General features: G+C 36.1%; 1 protein-coding gene across 1 annotated transcript; it reads left to right on the forward strand.

Moving 5' to 3' along the window:
* The first annotated feature begins 17,685 nt into the window (after positions 1-17,685).
* LOC117986411 (toll-like receptor 7) lies at positions 17,686-22,017 on the forward strand. Its single transcript, XM_034973241.2, has one exon. It carries the CDS (start codon positions 17,895-17,897, stop codon positions 21,747-21,749), a length of 3,855 nt encoding a protein of 1,284 aa, XP_034829132.1. The 5' UTR covers positions 17,686-17,894; the 3' UTR covers positions 21,750-22,017.
* The last annotated feature ends 221 nt before the right edge of the window (positions 22,018-22,238 follow it).

Genomic DNA, 22,238 nt, shown 5'->3' on the forward strand with positions numbered 1-22,238 from the left:
TAACTGAGATATATTATGACACACTCTTGTATATTGATGCGTATTTTTTTTCGGGGGGCGATGTTTTAGTTTTTTATCGAATCTTTGTTTGTAAACGATACGAAACAATGCTGCAGTTTTTTACTTGTTTTTGTTGCTATCTCGTTGCATTTTGGGCAACGCAAAAAGTTTTGGGGAGACATAACGTATAAAGCCTTGGATGACAGAGTTCTTTTGGCGCGATTTTTTTTTGAAGATACATAAGACGATTGTGGAACTTTTTTGCGCCTCTGACCGATTCTATATAGAGTCAAACGTCACTCTGATGGTACTGATATGCAATAATAGTTACAAGAAAAATGATTCGATTCGTATTTTTCCATTGTTTGTTTTTTATCAATCGCAATTAAAACTTTTAGTTTAACGATGTCTTGGCTAAATGTTGAGGAAACAAAAAGAAGAAATCTGCTCCTAAAAGATTCGAACTAATTGATTATTATATTTTTTGAAACTTATAATGTCAATTTGCTTTTTGTCAAGAAAGATACATTAAAGAAGAAGCTTTTGATTTTAATGTAAATGAAACGAGTGTTTTTGGGAAGTAGCTACCTACGTACATAATAAATAAATTTATAAACTGAATTTGGCCTTTTCGTTTCCATCGTGCTTCGCAAAAAAAACGTTTTCAGTTGTCGATCCCGGTTATTAGGTAGGTATCACTAACACTTGATACTAAATGCAAAAACCTAGAGTCAAAATGTCGTTTTCTTAGACGGATTATATGCGGAAGGATCTCTCATCTCGGATCCCACCGCATTATCTAAATATATAAAATGAAAAGGACTGACTGACTGACTGACTGATTTATCAACGCACAGCTCAAACTACTGGACGGATCGGGCTGAAATTCGGCATGCAGATAGCTATTATGACGTAGGCATCCGCTAAGAAAGGATTTTTGAAAATTCAACTCCTAAGGGGGTGAAATAGGGGTTTGAAATTTTGTAGTCCACGCGGACGAAGTCGCGAGCATAAGCTAGTCATCAATATAAATATAAGGAAAAGCTGACTGACTGAATGACTTATCTATCAACGCACAGCTCAAACCACTGAATGGATCAGGCTGAAATTTGGTATGTAGATAGCTATTATGACGTAGACATCCGCTAAGAAAGGATTATTGAAAATTGAACCCGTAAGGGGGTAAAATAGGGATTTGAAACTTGTGTAGTCCACGCGACCGCAGTCGCGGGAATAAGCTAGTCATTCCAAAAAACCCCTATTATTTTGTGATCAATGAAAGAGGCCATGTTTCTGTAAGACATACTACATGACGTCATGCAATCAAAAATCACTGTAACCCAATCAAACCCAAAATAAAATAAAATAAAACAAAAATAGGATGCAACCCTATTTCCCGTCAAAATTAACACGTCGCGTTATCGTAATGAAATCAAATAACTAGATGAACAAAAAACACACTTCATAGCACAAAAGGCAATGTAAAAAAAACCGGCCAAGTGCGAGGCAGACTCGCGCACCGAGGGTTCCCTTCTGTACTACAGTCGTATTTTGTAGACATTTTGCACGATAAATCAAAAACTATTATGTTCAACTATTAAACTATTATGTATGTATTGTTATCTGTTTTAAAATGTACAAGTTTCATAATAATATGATACTCCACTTTGTATACTATCTTACTTTGAAAATTGAAAATACTAATATTTGTTCATGAGCACATATTTTTTTGTGATGTTTACCCCACATATTCACGGTTTTCGGATTTTTCCCTTTACGCGTGTTATAAATCCTACCAACCTGTCCAATTTCATGGTTCTAGGTCAATGGAAAGTATAACGCGTAAAATGTAACTCCTCACGCGCCATTTTAACTTTTTGTGTCAAATTTCATGTCAAAAGTACGATTTAAGTCATTATTTTAAAGGTGAACCATACTTTTAACATGACAGTCGACCCATAGAATTAAAATGAGGAGTCATTTTTTACGGACTATACCTACTCTATAGGTTTCTTGACAGAATTAGACAGACAGACAACGAAGTGATCCTATAAGAGTTTTTTTTTTTCCTTTTGAGGTACGGAACCCTAAAAGTAGCGGCCAGCTTGAAGCCTGGCATGGATTTTAGATTCCAATCAATATTTCATCGTCACGGGCAGCCGGTCACCGCGTAACATCAGTGTTCCGGCATCGAGGGCTACAGGAATGCTTGCAGCCGAATTTTATGTTTATAAATTAGGGAATCAATTAAGAGGGTAAATGATTTTTTTCAATCTTGGACTGTAGTAATAAAATGATCTTTTGTATTTAATTTAATTTAATTTATTTTATTTTATAGAGACAAACAGTTACAATTAGTTAACTAGATAGTATATATATATAAACACTTAAACCAAAGCAGTCTCCAATGAGAAATTAACACTTATAATAAAGAATTATGTCCACAACACACGGGCATAGTATGCGTATGAAAAACTAGGCACAGAGTATTTAAAACTAACTAGGTAGGTAAACTTATGGAACACAGAACTGAAATCGACTAAAGTATAAACTATAACTAGGCAGAATTTGATATAACATCCTTAATTGCTAATTTATACCTATGGAGAGAGAGATGAAAAATATCACTTTTCGCGAATAGGTGATTAGCTTGGTTGCAACTTCGTCGTATGAATGTGTTATCAGCGTGTTTAGTCTTACTTGGTGCAATATGAAACAGTTTCCGATGCCGGGAGTTAACCCGTGGGCACCTTAAAGATATTTTTGATAGCAGATATGGTGAGTCAACGCCGTTGTTAAGAAGCTTAAATAAAAGGATTTGATCTCTTTGAACACGTATAGCGATAGTTGATGGGGCTAGAATCCATTATTAAAGAGAATAATTTAAAAAAATATGATTTTGTAGTATTTATTTTTAACTAACGTCGCGTTGTACGGAAAGTGATTAATGACGTCACAAGGCGTAAACGACAAATATTCAAAAAAAAAACAACACAAAATATATTTTTCGACATCTCCACGGGACGACAGAATCGCTTCGATAGTATCGCCAAAATTTGATACAAACTCTATGGGCCTAACTCCACTCCACAGGGTGACACTCGCAGTGATAGTTTACGTATCGAATTTAGTCTCACGTCGAGACTATCACCGTACCACCAAATTCGATACAACAGTTATAAGCTAATCTCCACTGGGCGATACCATCGCCGACGGTAGTAGGCATTACGATTCCCTCGCCCGTGGAAATGGCGCCTAAAGGGATGTCAGGGGTCAGCTCCCGGGCACCTTTTAACTTTTTGGATTTATGTGCCTTTTACGTAATTAAATATCACTTGCTTTAACGGTCAAAGAAAAACTCGTAATGAAACCCGCATGCCGGAGAGTTCTCCTTATTGATCTTAAAAGTGTGTGAAGTTTGCCAATCTGCACTTGACCAGCGTGGAAGAATACGACTAAGCCCCTCTCATTCTGAGAGGAGACCCGTGCTCATCATGGGCGAAATCTTACTCCGATCCGAGCTGTACTCGAAAATTATAATTTGATGAATATTTTAAACCATATTCAAGCGAATTTCTAAAATGTAGGTATATTGTAGGAATCTAATAAACTAGTATCGCTATAAAACAATTCAGCGCGTGGAACATAAAACATTCAGTATTCAACTTTTCAAAAACTAATCAAACGTCGAGTTATTCGGATCCATACCTTTTCCAATCCCTATATTGGTTCTACACGCGTATGAATAGTACATGCAGAGTGCAAAACTGCAATAGTATTTGCGAAGCTTAAATAAATCAGTCCATTGTTCACTCTTTCAGATTTACGGAGGAGGTAATATACGACATTTTGAGGTATAGCTTCCGTACCTGCTATTTTGTACGTCACTAGTGGTCAATCTATTGAACCCGTGTTCTATAAATCACAAGAAGTGTTTGCTTGTGTTGATTTATGTGTATCAAAAAATGTTTGCACATAAAGTATAAAAGTACTATCTGTCCCGGCTTACTCACGTGTGTAGTCGGGCTAACGTCGACTACACACGTGAGTAAGCCGGGACAGATAGTATTTATAATGGAAATCACTCACGGTAGTTTAAACGCTAAAAAAGTATAAAAAATTGATACTCTATAATTGATAAAAAGAAGCTATTAGCTAAGGCTCAGTTTCGACTGAATACTTCCGCTCAGATACTTCCGTTCCTCGAACCGTCCCAGAATACCTATCTCGATAGTAGCCGAAGCTGCTAAAAATCAAACGCTCAGCTGCTGAAAGATACATCAGAGGATGGTAGTCAATGGACGTACGTACATTCTACAATCAGAGCGTTATCGGTTGTACCTGTCCAGTTGTTAGAAAAGCTCTAATCGGTTAAAGCCTTAGTTGTAAAGCGGTGATAGCGTATTTAGTTATGACTATTGATTGACTTCGACCTCCTATCCGGGTGGCCCAGTATTCGATTCCAGGCCACGCATCTCTTACTTTTTGTAGTTCGTTTTCGAGGGAAAATATCTTGAGGAAACTGCATGGCCGAGAGTTCTCCAAAATGTTTTCTAAGGTGTGTGAAGTCTGCTAATTCGTATTTGGCTTGCATGGTGATCTATCGTGTTGTGCCTGTGTATAGTAGATAAGTGTAGATGATGATGAATCGCTAAAAGAACTGAATGGGTATAATTTTTTTGTTTTTGTTTTTATAACATTAGACCTAAATATTTAATGATCTTTCGCAGAAATTCATAATATAAATATTAAAACCATGAAAAGGCCAGATGAGTCGGCTAGTGTTAAAATAAAAGATGCAATACACACAACACCTGCTGTAAATATACGAGCTTAATGGCTCCTTTTATTAAAGTAAGGTAACGTCGCAGTACTTATAGTGAATATTTCAGAAACTATTAACTAACTAGCAAATAACTCACAGACTTCAATTTTAAGAACGCAAAAGGCAAAACAAAATCAGTTTGACGTATGGACTCTGAACGCTTGCAGCTAACCTTTTCGCGATGAAGTATTGATGTGCATACAGCAACACCATAAATATCAAGAAATATCCATTTTCCCTCAAACAAAAACAACCTTTGTTACTTTAGATACAATGGTTAATTTTCTTTGAAACATTGTAAATGTCTTCGTAACTCTGTATACTACATACGTTTAAAATATGACCTTTTAAATTATTTCTCTTGCCGTTAGCACAGCGTTGCTATTAGCGTAAAATATTCTATAAATATTCTTGTCCCATTACATGGTAAATGGATTTTTTAAATGATCCAGAATTTAATGCGCCTTTTGAGTCCTTTAAAGCCTATTATATTATGCTTGTCATGTGTCAAGTCAGAACAGACTCAGAAAAATACCTAAAACGAAAAAAATTGTGCTCAACAATTTTCTAGTCACAATACTAGAGAAGACATCTAAGGACTATAACAATTAAACAAAACACTATTGAACAAAACTATAGCAATAGAATTGGCATATTATATCAAATGTTTTGACACGTTATGCTCAAAGTTAAGTGAGAATAGGTAGTATAAATTCAGATGTTAATTCATCCGAAATCTAGATCTACAATGAAACAGTTTTAGCCAATAATAATCTATACCGTTATTTTCTCTGTGATAACAGTAGCTGTGTACTTAATTGAACTAATAATACATTTTGAGCTTAGCAATACAAAATATTTCAAATGTATGGCTCAATATTTGAACATTCTTGTAGGCTCAAAATGAAATAAGTAAGCTCTCAATATTTTTTTTAAATCTACAAGTAGGTAGGTACAATTAAAATAAATTATTAAATAAAAAATCTTTTTATTTGAAAATGAATATTATACGCACTAAAATGAATATTATAAGACTAACTGACAGATATATTAACTTACCTACAACTCAACCTGTTATAGATTCTCTCAAAACCCTTCTGCAAAGAAAGGACTTTTAGAATTTTTTTCATTCAAGAGTACCTAACTAAACTTTTTTTATCTATAGAGATAACTGCACGCTTAATTGAACAACAGATTCTAAAGCGCTACAAAATGTTTTGCTGAATAGTGGAACAGTCTTCTAGTTTCAGCACTAAGTAACTACGCTCGCAAATTGAAGGTGTTCGCATAGTGTAATTGAGTTCACGAAGGATATTACTAGAAGATTGCTCGTCAACCAAAGTTCTCGCTTCAATCACTTCGAATAGTTCCAATCCGAACGTTGATTAAGTGGAACCCGTTCACTGGGACAGTAGTGAATAGGTGATTCAAACAGCAGTGGGTCAGACAAGTTCAATAATTGTTACTTCTGTCCTGTTTCATTGTGAAATTGAAAAATCTATAAACATACCTATACTTGAGTAGGTATATGCCTGTTGGACAATATTGAATAAGGTTTTTTATTAATTTTTAGAAACCCAACTCTGGATTTAGTATCTCTTATATAGATAGCTAGTTTCTGTAAAGCCTCTAACTTTGGATTTAATTAATTTTTTTTCATTGTGATTAATGAAAACGGGTCATGACCATCAGCAATTTTAAACATGACTAAGAGAGGAAAAAAGAGCGATTATTTATCAAAATTGACCTAGGTTTGGTCATCGTGGTGAAAAATTTCAGGTGCTAGACTGTTACAGTCGAAGTCTTATCGTCTATGTAAAAGCTATAGGTATAGAATAAATTTATTGCTTACTTCTGATCATGCTAAGACTTCCAGGTTAAATTGAAAACATTTCATACTTTATCATCAAGTTAGTACATTTACTATTTTATTTTTACGCTCACAGATACTCCAAGTATCACGATAGCTATTTATCCTGAAATGCTAAATCACTATATTGTACATTATAAATAAAAACCATCTTGGTCTGCATGAATTCCTTATTACTTAGAGTCGTAATCCCTTTCTATTAATCGAATAATAATGCAGTAATCCTTGATCCAGATCCTTTCGAATCAAGAAGCACAATAGCTTTCTTCTTGGTCTCCTCATGTGTACGCCACTCCCTACGGACATTATTTTGTACTAAATAGAGCTCTTAAATGGCCCGAAAACACGCCCCTTATACTTTATTCATCCAACACAGTGTCTACACCACGGAAACCACCTCTCGTCTCAGTTACGGTAAACCTAAATTACATCTCCATCTAACAAATTCCGAATATTCCGGAACTCATAGAGTAAACAGCCTGCAAGACTGGCCCGGTGTTTATACTGCAAACCATTACCATAATTAACTGCAAACATTAGCATGCAGTGGTGACAAGTTCAAACATGTCGGTATCGGTAAAAATTGCGTGCAAATAATAATATCTATTTGAAACGCAGTTTGTACTATATTCTAGGAATTTGTAAACGTGAGTCTAAAAAGCCGCTTTGCGGGATATGTTGTGTAGCGTTAAATGGATCTGCATTTTGCAGGTTATGTAAGTAATATCTATATTATGTAATTTAGGTTTTGTTTTCGTTAGGTACAAAGTTTAGAAAAAGTTTTTGCAGACAATTGCTCTTGACAGTAATTCTGTGTCATCGTCATCATCATTATCAACAGATAGACGTCCACTATACTGGACATAGGTCTCTTGTAGGGACTTCCACAAACGACGGTTTTGAGCCACCTGTATCCAGCGGCTCTGTATGACTTGTTTGTTGTCGTCTGTCCACCTAGTGGTGGTTTTTCCAACTTTTGAGTAAATCAGTCAGCATCAAACTCAGAAGTTGATTGCCAAGGTTGGAACTATATTTATACCATATTATGTGGAAGGATCTGACTGCCTATCATATTAGGTACCCCAAGAAAATTTCTTATGTATAACTTACTCGATAAATAGAAATAGATCACGATCATTAACAATGAATATTACGACGCGACGCAGAGACATAAATGGTTTGTTGAATAGAAATTTTTGTGTTAAAAAAATTATAATCGGTTCAGGTATCTCAGAGAAAGCGTTGTAAAATTATTATCAAAAATATGATTGGTGACATAAGTGCACATTACTTTGTATATATACCTAGGTGTATTATATTAAGTATACAAAAATATTCCTGAAAGTATTATAAATTACGATAGGTAGTAAAAAATATACCAAAATCGGACATTAGTCTTTGACATAATCGCGGACATGTACCTACATACGGGTCAAATACATAACCTCCTTTTTTGAGTTGGTTGAATAAAGTATGGGGTTTAAGTTAATTCATATTCCTACAATAGAAAGTTTTTAACTAGTTTAACTAACATAAAATCTTGTTGTTGAAGCAGAAAATAGGTTTTTGAACTAAAGTTAAAGTAAAGTAAAATAAGTACCTAGTAAAGTCATGAGAACTTCAATAGTTCCGAAAGGGTTGGAAGCTACATCTTACAACCAAGCGTTATTGACGAGATATAATATATTAAATTCCTTGAAACCACGTTGATATCAAATATGTTGCGATTAAAGTCGAGGAAGTTTTAATGAAAGCTTGATTGGAAATGTAGTAAACAAACCTCCGCAAAGTTTCACTTCGTATTTACTTTGGGAACTTTGGAAGGAACGAATTTAGTACACGTTTGCTTAAGGTATCGGTTTTTGAAGAATAAACAAGTAGCAATTTATTTGTATTTTGTTAGCCCGCTGTTTGTATTTCTTTTGGGTTGATTGACGAAAATTGTACAGCTCACGAAGATATGTCCGTAATTTGAAAGCACAATATACCTAGTCATAATTAGGTATGGAATGGCGACCTCGCACCGGAAGGCGGACAACATCAGACAAGTCGCAGGGAGCCGCTGGATTCAGGCGGCGCAAGACTGTGGCGTGTGGAAGTCCCTACAAGAGACCTATGTCCATCTGTGGACGTCTATCGGTTGATGATGATGAATTACGTATTCAAGCAGTTCCCCAACGCGGTTCACTGAATCTGATACAAAGAATTTGTAGATTGACTCAAATTTCTCACGGGTAAGGCCGTGGATAAAAATAACTTTACTAAAGTCAGAGCCAAAATCATTTATTCTGTGTGATGATGAATTATTGATCTGTGATGATGATGAATACTATAAGTACACTTTTTGCATGTGAATAATTTAAAAGTATATTTTGGAAATTAATAAAAAAAAGATATTTTTTTTAAATTTATTTATTAGGAACACACACAATACATTAATTCCACACAAACTACGACACTTATAAACAAACACAGGCTGATAAATGTATCTATAAAATGTGTACACAGCATTTGCAAAATATCTAGACAAATAAAAAGAACTTAACTAACTACTTAAAACTAAACAAATAACTAAGTTACTTAGGAGATGAACCTACCGTAAAATGATAAGAGCTTTTTTTTAATGCAGTAGCTGAGTCATGAAATATGTCGATGCCAGGTATCTTTTTTGATATTTCGTTAAATTTTGCACATATACGCATAATTGGGGCTTGATTTCCTAAATAAGATTTGGTGAAAGGTATATGGAAGATTTTTGGGGATATAAAACTACGGGAGTGTCTATGTGGAACAGATAAGGATAATCGATATAGAAGGTTACTACATTTAACTTTATTTCGTAAAATTATAAATCAGATAAAATTATAAGATATCAAATTATAAATGCGAAAGTGTGTTTGTTTTTTGGTTTGTTGGTTTGATAGTTTGTCCGTCAATCACGTCGCAACGGAGCAACGGATTGACGTGATTTTTTGCATGGGTACAGTCAAAGACATGGAGAGTGACATAGGCAACTTTATCCAGTGAAATCACAGGATATTTACAAAACCTTAATCCACGCGTACGAACTCGTGGGCATCAGCTAGTGTCCTAATAAACCTGAGTAGGTACAGAACATAAAAATAAAGATAAAAATATATCAAAAGTCTATACCTTAAACTTTAAATTACCTATAGTCTTACTTTAAATAAGAATTAGATAACCTGTTTCCAGCTATCATCGACATTCAAGAAACCTTTAACCAAAATAACAGTAACCACTAATAAAAACAAACTCTGCACCAGTATCTCATTATATTATAATCTCAGTTTCAACCGATTAGCGGATACCGTAATCGTATTCAATGGCAAATAACTTAAAAGTTTTATCTAAATTATTTCCATTTAGAGCCGGATAGCAGATATCGAACAATTTTCAAAACCTCAACTGATCTTTTATCAACGATAAAATTGTGTTCGTATAGTTCGTAATAGTTTGCACATTTATTACTTCAACTAGCTTATGCTCGCGACTTCGTCCGCGTGGACTACACAAATTTCAAACCCCTATTTCACCCCCTTAGGGGTTGAATTTTCAGAAATCCTTTCTTAGCGGATGCCTACGTCATAATAGCTATCTGCATGCAAAATTTCAGCCCGATCCATCCAGTAGTTTGAACTGTGCGTTGATAGATTAGTCAGTCAGTCGGTCACCTTTTCCTTTTATATATTTAATAGATAGATGATAAATTGTGTGAGAAGTTCAGCAATATGTAACCATTAGCATTGAAATGGTTCCCTTTATCGACGATCGGGCATCAAGTGGAATAGATTTAATTCTAAATTTTGCATTGTCTATGCTGTCGATTGCTGATACAGATGGGTTATGGGATCGCGCCTTTAGCGAGAAAGGGCTTTTATATATCACGATGTTTTTTTTTCGTGTCGTATCCTTGATGTAAATTTTTGTTCAGGGCTAGATCTAATTGACAAAGTTTTTCTAGTTCTAAGGCTGTCAGAAAAGCTATTATTTATATTTTATGGTTTTTATTTGATACTAAATTCATAGTTGACAACATTCTCTCCTTATCTTAAGTGATAATGATAATGCAGCCCAAAAAAATAAATAAAAAAATAAATACACTTTATTTGCACAACCACAAGAAGGATTACATTAAAGAATAAAAAACAAGACAAAAGGAAGATATAAAAGGCGGTAAAAAAAAAATTTACTGGGAGACAATAATGTGGCCATCATCATCTTGAATTGATTTATTTATTTTATTTGTTAAGGAACCGCCCATAGAAGATTTATACACACTTAAATTACATATAATATTATCATGCCTGCAGTTCTATAGGTCTCGTGTAACACCAATTATTACGGGCAGTTACATTTAAGAACATGTCATTACTAGATCGCCAAATCACTTAGAATTACAATAGTCCTTGATAGGCTTCACACCAAAACTGAAAAGAGCGATTCATAAAATAAAAATGATCATAAAAAATAATCAAAGACCTACTTGCCAAGTCAACGGGCAACAGCCCTACGCGAGAAAGGTCGTCAAATGGTTGAGTAACATAGCATGATACTTCCTACAATGGTTAATATTATACTATATTCTAAAATTGCTCCACAATATTATCTAGTGTCGTGCCACAATTTGAATAGAACACGCAATCGAGCCTTGTCGCCGGCATTGAATGGGTATCGGAATAGGCCGCAGGTGTCGATTAGAGCTGAGATCGCTCTATAGATACAACACGCAACTTTCCAGCCAAGACAACACCAATGAGAGCAGATACACTTGAGACTATTTAAACTAGCAATACTTACACTAATATTGATCTCACCGATTAGATGTAGGTATCATCATCATCATCATCATCATCATAAACCAATAGACGTCCACTGCTGGACATAGGTCTGTTGTAGGGACACGCCAGTCTCGGTCCGCCTAAATCCAGTTGCTCCCTGCGACTCGTCTGATGTCGTCCGTCCACCTAGGGGGGGGGTCTTCCAACGCTGCGTCTTCCGGTGAGAGGTCGCCATTCCATTATCTTGGGACACCAACGTCTATTGGTTTTACGAACTATGTGTCCTGCCCATTGCCTTTTCAGCTTCGCAACCCGTTCTGGTAGTTAAAGGTTTAATAAACTCTCTACTTTAATAATACTCAAAATAGAACTGACTATCCGTAAGTGGAGTTACACGAGACCTGTAAAACTCGATAACATTTTATATAATTTTAAGTGTGTAATTCTGTGCGCGGTTCTGTGACAAATAAAATAAAATAAAATTAGAAGAGTACCTACTTAGCTAATCCATTTTCGTGATTATAAGTTCCCTTTATAAGGTTCCATATTTGAAAACTTCTTTCTCATATCATGCATAAGACAAGGAACACAAATATTATCTTGAACGCAGTGTTCTCAGTCAGTTGGTTTGTAAATAGTCAACAAGGGACGAGAACACAATAAGCGCACATGCGTGTGGGAAATTCGCATTCTTCGGAAGTTTGCGAGAGTAACCTAATTCCCATTACAAAGATTAAAGAGTGGGAAAATTTCAGCATAATATTGTCCTGGATTACTTCACGCTATAAGTCCCGCAAATTGCTATTGCGCTGGAGCCATGTCTCATTAACATAGAAATGACGTCATTTTGAGGTCAGCTGAAATAAAAATATACCATCAGCTCGAAACTTCAGTCTAGTGCTGACGTCACTAAAACGGCGGCCACGCGCATTAGCAATTTGCGGGACTTAAACCATAGTAATTCACGACAGCTGGGGAACTTCCAACAAAACGACGAGGCTTCGACTCGCTGGCAAGCGTCAAATGTTAGTACATTTGACGCAGGTAAGTAGCCCTATTTATTCTATGATTTCACGTCACCATAGCCTAATATTTTGAGAGTTCCTTCACTCTAGTTCACTCTGACGCTACTTCATCATCATGATCAACCCATCGCTGGTTCACCACAGAGCACGGGCCTCCTCTCAGAGTGAGAAGGTTTTTGGCCATAGTCTACCACGCTCACCATGTGTGGATTGGTAGGCTTCACACACCTTTGAGAACATGGAGAACTCTCAGGCATGCAAGTTTCCTCACGATGTTTTCCTTCACCGTTAAAGCAAGTGATATTTAATTAATTAAAACGCACATAACTCCGAAAAGTTAGAGGTGCGTGCCCGGGATCGAATCCCCGACCTCCGGACGTCCTAACCACTAGGCTATCACAGTTTCATTAACGCTTTGATGCTACTAATCGGTTGTAAAACCTTGTAAGTCCGTATTTGTATTTTTGTAGATTCATCAATCCAGCGATACAATCAAATCTAGTTGAAAATCCAATCAATCAAGAGTGAATGGGCATCTTCTAGGTAAGCATGCTCCATCTTAGGTTGCATCGTCACTTGCCAGTAGATCTGATAGCAGCTGAGCACTAGTGTATTAATTCCTAGTGTATTATCGCCTACCCACTTACGCGAGACATCATATTTTTCTTATCCAATAATGATCAGTTAGCCCTGCACTGTTATTATATCTGGTAAAAACAGACAGTGGTGCCAATTCTGTGGTCTTTCTCTAAACTTAGAGTATCTGCATCTTTTTCTTTTTAATATCGCTACAAAAGGACGGAACATGAATTTTACATTTAAAGACTGTAAATTTTAGTGCACGCTTTAAACAATAGACTCGCGAGTGGCAGCTAAAGTCACGAGGTTTGGTAGCTCTAAATTTAATTTAAAACTGTCAAACCGCTTATGGTTTTCCAGAAAACGTACCAGAACACGACTTTGCTGCTAGGTTAGTAAGCTGCTGAAGCCTTTCATCAGACAAATGTGCCAACTTTTCTCACTGCATTGATGTCTCCCATCCTAAATAAGTGTCCCTCCAGAGTACTCTACAATAAAATATGAAATCCAAAAATTACATCAGATTATGAATAAAATAAATTGGCCTTTTATCTCCCCTTTATGATGCATGGCCATGTTCCACGGAGGCTTTAACTATATCCAATAAATAATTGCTTCTTCTAAGATAAGCCGGGCCTATTCACTTGAATGTTATTGTGTGTGAATGAAATAGGCTTTAATATATTCCACCTTGGCAATCTATGCAGCGATCTGGTGGAACAAGGGCTGACTGCTTAGTACGAGATTTTATATGTCACTAACGTTAATAGAATTCGAGGATCGAAACACAATGACGTCAGTGTAAAAACTGCGGTGTTCCCACTTGTACACGACGGGTCGAGATAGCAATCGGGATGGGGACGCCGCACCCGCGGTAACCCGGCGCGGGATAGTGCGAGTGTGTGGGGCGTCCCCCCGTATCATACCCCGATTGCCATTTCGACTTGTTGCGTACTAAATTAAAACATGGAGTTATTCAAGGGGCGGATCATGAAATTCCTAAAAGGCCAGCAATGCATTGCTGGTTCCTCTTGTGCTGCAAATGTTCATGGGTGGCGGTAATCACTTAACATCAGGTCACCCACCTGCTCATTTGCACGCTATTTTTATTTAAAAAAATAGACCTAAAAGTCCTTTACTTAAAGTAAAAAGTTCAGTATCGCCGATTTTGATTTTGTTATGTTTTCGCTTGTAGATCTGGTTGTAGATATCTGGATGAACTTGAGCTTTAAAACAAGGTTACTAAAATCCATTTTACTTTGACGCTAAAATGTTTCGATGCTCGATTCTATACTTTGGTGAGATATAAAATCTTATACTAAGGTTACTGAAATACGATGGCAATGCGTAATACCGTCGTAGATAACGATTGCTGATGGCAGCATTGCAATACAAGTTCTTATTAGGTACCTATCTTTTATCGTTTAAGTGCTTTCTGAACATTGAGATTTTTATGATATTTTGCCCAAAGGAAGGTGGGATTTGAATGAATAAGTCCAACGCGAGCGGAGTCATTAGCTGAGTCAGTGATCAACACTGAATGTTGAACCCATATTTTGATTTTTATTTATAATCCATTTAAGGATTCTATAAAAAATGTACTGTAATATCACTCAGTGAAGCAGCAATGTAAAACCAACCAATGTCAAATGAACTCGGTGGCTATCATTCAGTGTTGATCACTGAGTCAGCGAATCATACGGCTAGTGTTGATTTCCAATCAGATTTTTAGTTAAGGCTCTTAGTCCAATAGGCTGTTTTATGTAAAAATAAAATTTAATAGATATAGATCAAGACAGAGTTTTGTGTCTTTTCCACTTTATTGTAAGTAAATACCTGCGCAATCGCAATGCGATCGCAGATAACAATAAGTTTGTACGGCACAAAATGATGGTGCATTTTAATTATTTCGAAGAGCTTCGCTTTACCTAATGGCTACGATAAAACCCATTGCTAACGATTATTTTGTTGGCATAAGTTTCTCGATCTATTAAAATACTGAAAGATAAGATTACACTACACCACTCAGTAAGTAACAAAGAAAAAACGTTTAACGCTAGTTTAGGACTATGGCCTAAACTCTTCTCTTTCTGAGAGACACGTTCTCAAAAGTTGGCCGGTGAAGGGTTGAGATGATGATGATGATTATATAAAAACTTTACCACCATAGCCAAGCGTTAAACGTTTTTTCTTTGTTACTTACTGAGTAGTGTAGTCAAGTGTGGATTAGCAGACTTAACATAGATACTTTTGAGAACATTATTGAGAATTCTTAGGCATGCAGGATTCTTCATGATATTTTCTATAACCATTTAAGTAAGTCTAACTCTAAAAAGTTAAAAGTGCGTCCCCGAATCTAAATTCGGACCCCCCGAATTGGAGGCTGACATCTAAACCACTAGGCTATCACCACCTCAAGTAAAGTTTTCACATCAGAGTACCTAATTGGAAAAGCAATAAGCTGACAAAGAAATGGAATGGCAATTTATTTAGACTCACAGATGTGTTGCTTACAATAAGTATATCTACCAATTTCAACGGTATGTACTTATGACAAATTACATAAATTAATATGAGTTGAAGTTATCAAAAAGATTTGGCTTCACTGTACCTACTTACTTTATCTCTATGTGTATTCTCTTATACTTTTAGATTCTACAAAAAAAAACTTTAAAACAAGAAAGATTCAGCGGGAGATAAAGCAATTCCAAAATAGACGGTAGTAGGGTCAGCGGATCGCCATCAATACTCTAAACACGTGCCAAGCAATCTTGTAGCTCTACCAGATACAAAAAAAAACCGGCCAAGTGCGAGTCAGGCTCGCGCAACGAGGGTTCCGTAATTCAGTCGTATTTTTTCGACATTTTGCTTGATAACTCAAAAACTATGATGCATAAAAATAAATAAAAAAACTGTTTTAGAATGCGCAGGTGAAGACCTTTCATATGATACCCCACTTGATGTAGTTATCTTACTTCGAAAATTGAAAATACTAATTATTAGTTCATGACCACCATTTTTTTTTGTGTGATCTAACCCTAAATTCACGGTTTTCAGATTTTTCCCCTAATGCCAGCTATAAGACCCACCTTCCTGCCAAATTTCATGATTCTAGGTCAACGGGAAGTACCCTGTAGGTTTCTTGACAGACAGACGGACAGACAGACAACAAAGTGATCCTATAAGGGTTCCGTTTTTCCTTTTGAGGTACGGAACCCTAAAAACAGACCAACTTTCATAAAAGTAGGCGAAGTCATTTATCAAGCTAGCTCTAAGAACTCTTGATATCTAAAACTTTTGATACAGGACGCCGCGCCAAAAGACATTAATATTAAGGATATCACACTACTTGAAGTGTTTTTTGGATGTCCTCGTGTTTTATCACTTAAGTGGGGAAACTTCCCGTTTAATGTCGCCAAGTTTTTGCTATCTCTTTAACGCGCACAGCGTCAGTTTTTCTAGTAGCTGCATCTTAAAAGAAAATGCTTCTTTACTTTTTGCTTTAAGTAATCTTAGTAGTGAGAAAAAGAGATAACTTAGATGTTGGAAATGTTGTGAACGCAAAGAAGGTGTGTAGGTATTTTAAAAACAGGTAGGCAATTATGTCAATTGTGATGTTTTTCTCTACATCAAATTTGGAGAATCTGCATGAACGGAAAATGAATTTTAAGGCATAGGTACTATTCAAAAGCATTTGCATGAAAAAGTTTGCCGTTGAAATAGAAATAGGTAAGTACCTAGGTACAAAAACCTTACTTTAGCAACAAAAATACGTAAGTAAAAAGAGCTAAAACTTCGGCCGCAACCCACAAGCGTAATTGTGCACCAAATGAATCCCGCAAACAGTGTCAGTGAGGCTAGTGACACATCTTTATTCCCAGGACTAGCTTCTAAAACTTTCGCCGCATTCTCTACGTAGCGAACTTCTAGACCGTAAACGGTTTTACGTGTCGAACAAGGAAATCAAATTATCAACTCCTAACTTCACACCTTTTCCACCGAACGAGATCCTGGAATTTGAAACCCGAGTACAGCCGTCCATTTGAAAATTCTACACGTTGCTCTAACACAAAAATATGTCGAGGGGCACATGACACCAAACAAGCTTTATTGGGTGGCCTTACCAAACTATGTGAGTAGGGAATTCAATAAGAGACAACAAAAAGAATTAAGGGGCCCGAAACAAATAGCCTACACTGTTTCCTTGACTGTTTGTCGCTTTGATGTTGCCCTTTTATTGAAACTATTTAGTAACAGTCGAATTTACAAGGGCTTTAATTTAAATAGAAGTAATAGTTTAGTCTTGTAGAAAATATTCTCGTAATTCTAATATTTCAAATGAAGAATCCTTCGTCGCAGAAATGACAGTAGAATTTCTGTTTCTAAAGCCATGCGCTTCCTTTTTCAACGGATAGGTACGTGGTGGCTCGATTAAGAAAACATTACATAATTGTGCGAGAGCGGTTGAGTGCGCGAGTGGCGCCATGCAACGTGTAACTATGTGGGGGCAGCAGGGTGCGGGACTGCGGGGGGCGTATGGCCAGAGGGGCGGCTAGCGTGCACCACTCTCGCTCGCTACTACCGATGTGAAACTCGAAACGCCTCAGTCAAACAGTTGAACATGAACTACGATGAGGACGGCACGCGTCCGCGTTGCCTCCTCGCGTATCGCACGTTCTCCGCAACGTAAACATTGATCAGTGAAGTGTACCATGATCCAGTGAACTTGAATAAAATTTAAGTGTATGAGTGAATGAACAAATTTCAATACGATCAAAGACAAATGTATATAGAAAATGTTTCAATTTGTGACTTTTTTATTAGTGACTTTGGGTGTAATTTCCGCGTATGTTACGAGAGATTCGGATAACTGTCGAAGAGATTTCGATGGCGAAAAAGGCAAAACTTTGTGTCATGTGCGAACGCTTGAAACAAATGGATCGAATCTTGCATCGGCACCTTCTGAGAGTACAAGAAGTTTGACCGTCGAGTGTAACCAACTTCTGTTATTTGAAAGTTATCTTGAAGCAAACTATTTTCAAAGATTTATCACATTGGAGGAGTTAACTCTTCGCAACTGTAAACTACTTCGGGTACCTGGAAATGCTTTTGAAGGATTACGTGAACTAAAGAAATTATCAATACGAACTAAAAACTATGAATGGAGCCATAATAAAATTTTGGAACTTTCACTCGGAACTTTCAATGGTCTACGGGAACTACAGACACTTGATTTAGGAGAAAACAATCTCAAATCGATACCTTCAGAAGTTTTCTGCCCTTTAGATAATTTGCAAATATTGAACATCACTCATAATAAAATCAAGGCCATAGACCGTCTTGGCTTTGGGACAAGTTGTGGATCTGGTTTAAGGAACCTAGACCTAAGCTACAATGAGATAAAATCTTTAAGCGAAGAATCGGAGATATCTGGACTTCGTCGTCTCCAAGAGCTTAGACTTCAACATAATAATATTAGTGATATCTCAAGTGAAATATTTAATGGACTCATTTCACTACGCATATTGAATATTTCTCATAATAATCTGCATACCATACCCGAGGGCACATTCTCCAATACGAAAGAGTTGCGAGAAATATATCTGAATAATAACATACTATTTGAATTGGCCAGAGGCGTTTTGCACCGATTAGAACAGCTGCTTGTCTTAGATTTATCGAATAATCAACTCTCGAGCGCTCATATCGACGGAGGAACATTTATTGGTCTTATACGCTTAGTCATTCTGAATTTATCCAATAACGCCTTGACGAGGATAGATGGTAAGACGTTCAAGGATTTATTCTTCCTTCAAATATTAGATTTAAGAAATAACTCAATCGGCTATATTGAAGAGAACACTTTCCTTCCATTGTATAATTTACATACTTTAAATTTAGCCGAAAATAGATTGCATACTATTGACGAGTTCCTTTTTAATGGCTTATTTGTTTTAAGTAAATTAAATTTGAATAACAATCTTCTAATTAACATTGATGCAAAGGCATTTAAGAACTGTTCAGACCTGAAAGAATTAGATTTAAGTTCCAACCAATTAACCGACGTTCCAAGAGCTGTTTGGGAACTGTCTGTATTAAAAACTTTAGATTTAGGAGAAAATTTAATTAACGATATTAAAAATGGATCATTTAAAAATTTAGATCAGTTAACTGGCTTAAGATTGATAGATAACCAAATCGGCAACCTTAGTGTAGGAATGTTTTGGGATTTACCAAGCCTTCAAGTATTAAATTTAGCAAAAAACAAAATTCAGGCCATTGAAAGAGGAAGTTTTCAACGAAATAAGCAATTGGAAGCCATACGATTGGATGGTAATTTCATATCGGATATAAACGGGGTGTTTTCGACCTTGTTAAGTTTACTATGGCTAAATTTATCTGAAAATCATTTAGTGTGGTTCGATTACGCATTTATTCCTAGCAATTTGAAATGGTTAGATGTACATGGAAATTTCATAGAGAATTTAGGTAATTATTATAAACTACAAGATCAAATTAGAATAAAAACATTGGATGTTAGTCATAATCGAATTGTAGAAATATCTTCATTAGCGATCCCTAACAGCGTAGAACTATTGTTTATAAACAACAACCACATTAACAATATTCAAGTAAACACATTTATGGAGAAACGTAATCTCACCAGAGTTGATATTTACGCAAATGAGATATCTCATTTAGATATCAACAGCCTCCGGTTATCGCCAGTCCCATCGAACAAGTCGTTGCCAGAGTTCTATATAGGAGGAAATCCGTTTGATTGCGATTGCTCTATGGAGTGGTTGCCTTTAATAAATAACATGACTACCATGAGACAACACCCAAGAATAATGGATCTTGAAAACGTGCTATGCAAAATGACTCACACTAGAGGTGTTACACACATTCCACTAAGTAATTTAAAATCAACAGATTTCTTGTGCACATATGAAACTCATTGCTTTACGTTGTGCCACTGTTGTGACTATGTTGCTTGCGATTGCCAAATGACTTGCCCTTATAATTGTTCTTGTTACCACGACCCGACCTGGCACACCAATGTAGTCGATTGTTCTAGTCAAAGCGCTGACGAAATACCGGAGAAAATTCCTATGGACGCAACTGAGGTCTACTTAGATGGGAACAACTTTAAAGAATTGCAAAATTATGCATTCATTGGCAGAAAAAATATGAGATCGCTTTATGTAAATTCGAGTGCCGTTGAAAATATACATAATAGAACATTTGCCGGTTTATCTTCCCTCGTTATTTTGCATCTGGGGAATAATAAACTGAAATCTCTAAATGGATATGAGTTCGAGCATTTGACTTCTCTCACTGAGCTTTATTTACAAGAAAATTTCATAGCATATATCGAAAACAACACTTTTTCAAGTTTAGTCTCTTTAAAAATATTACGGTTAGATGGGAATAGGTTAGTCGATTATAATCTTTGGACTTTAACTTTGAATAAGAATTTAAATAGCATCTCTATAGGTAATAACATGTGGTCGTGTAAATGTAGATACTTGCAAAGGTTTACAGCTTATATATCAGAAAATGTTCCTAAAATAATTGATTTAGCGGATGTATGGTGTTCAAATATAGGGCAGTCACCACAAAAGAAAGAATTAAATCTCAACGGTACCATATGTAGTGACTATTACGCCAGCGATACGGCGATGGACAATATGCTCATAACAAATTACATGCCAATGATGGTGACCTCATTAACTGGGTTTATGTTAATCATACTCGTTACTCTTATAATATTTTTGTGTAGAGATACAATTCGAATATGGCTTTATACCAGCTGCGGAATTCGATTTTTCCCATTCGCTGGAGCATATGATGACACAGATAAACTATACGATGCCTATTTATGCTATAGTCCGAAAGATGACGATTTTGTTATACAAACGCTTGCTGCTGAGTTAGAAAATGGCAGTCCATCTTACCACCTTTGTTTGCATTATCGAGATATTCCGCAGGCTGGGGTTCCTTATATGCAATGTACTCTACCTTTACCCGAAGCAGCTGAAGCATCTAAGCGAATCATTCTTGTGTTGACAAGAAATTTCCTAGAAACTGAATGGTCACGCTTTGAATTCAAGCAGGCTCTACATGGCATCTTAAAATCACGAATTTACACTCTTGTAATTATAGAGGACAGTTCAGTTTTGAATGAAGCTCAATGCGATCCAGATTTGAGACCATATTTAAAAACAAGTTTACGAATAAAATGGGGTCAAAATAAGTTTTGGGAAAAATTACGCTATGCAATGCCAGATCGCAAATACAAGTCGAAAACGTCTAGTTTTAGAAACAATATTAGTTCTTACACAATGAGAAGTGGTGTCCAAAATGGCACGATGAGATCGTTTTCCTTTACGGAAAAAATGAGGGGGCCTGGCGATGGTGTGACCGCATCTCCTGAATTTTTAGACGGTCGTTCACAGCATGTTCAGACTGCTTATGGTTCCAATGGCAGGCCACCATCGGACCATATATATTCATCTATAGATTCAGATTACTCGTCGTTAGAATTAGGTGGAAGTAATCCTAATCGAAGACGAGAGTTTAGGCATTGGCCACCACCTCTTGCTTTAATTGACACACAACATTCTGGTGGCCAAGCTTACCTTGTCTAGTCTTTGCTTCTAAATGTTTGAATTATATAAATAAATAATTTAGTCAAAGCTTCTTGTGTAAATTGTTATTATAAAGTGCGGGCTTTACCAAATAATTAAGATTTTAATCTATTTTTGTAATTTAAAGCCATTAAAAAGGGCGTTGATTTCTTAATGTTGGTGTAAATAAATTCTATAAGACTGCTGTAGATTATGTGAATTTTGTATATTTAATGTGTAAATAGATGTCCATATTAAGTCACAGTATACCTATTTATATACTTTAATAAAGCCATTGTGATAATTTTTGCATATCTCCTTTTTCATTTTCTCCTATATTATTATCTACTTATACTCACCTAACCAGGAGCTCGAGTACAATCAATTCGGCACATCGCTTTTGTGGATTTTGCAATTAGGTATTTGTTAATGAAAAAGCTGCGAAAAAACGTTATCGCACTTATTACAGTAAATCTGTATTGAGTACTCGTGCATCTTTAGAAATAAGAA

Source organism: Maniola hyperantus, chromosome 11 (assembly GCF_902806685.2).
Source record: "Maniola hyperantus chromosome 11, iAphHyp1.2, whole genome shotgun sequence".
NCBI classification, from domain to species: domain Eukaryota; kingdom Metazoa; phylum Arthropoda; class Insecta; order Lepidoptera; family Nymphalidae; genus Maniola; species Maniola hyperantus.

What these genes read in the sequence shown, in the direction of transcription:
- LOC117986411 (XM_034973241.2), top strand. Translation starts at nt 17,895, where the DNA reads ATGTTTCAATTTGTGACTTTTTTATTAGTGACTTTGGGTGTAATTTCC.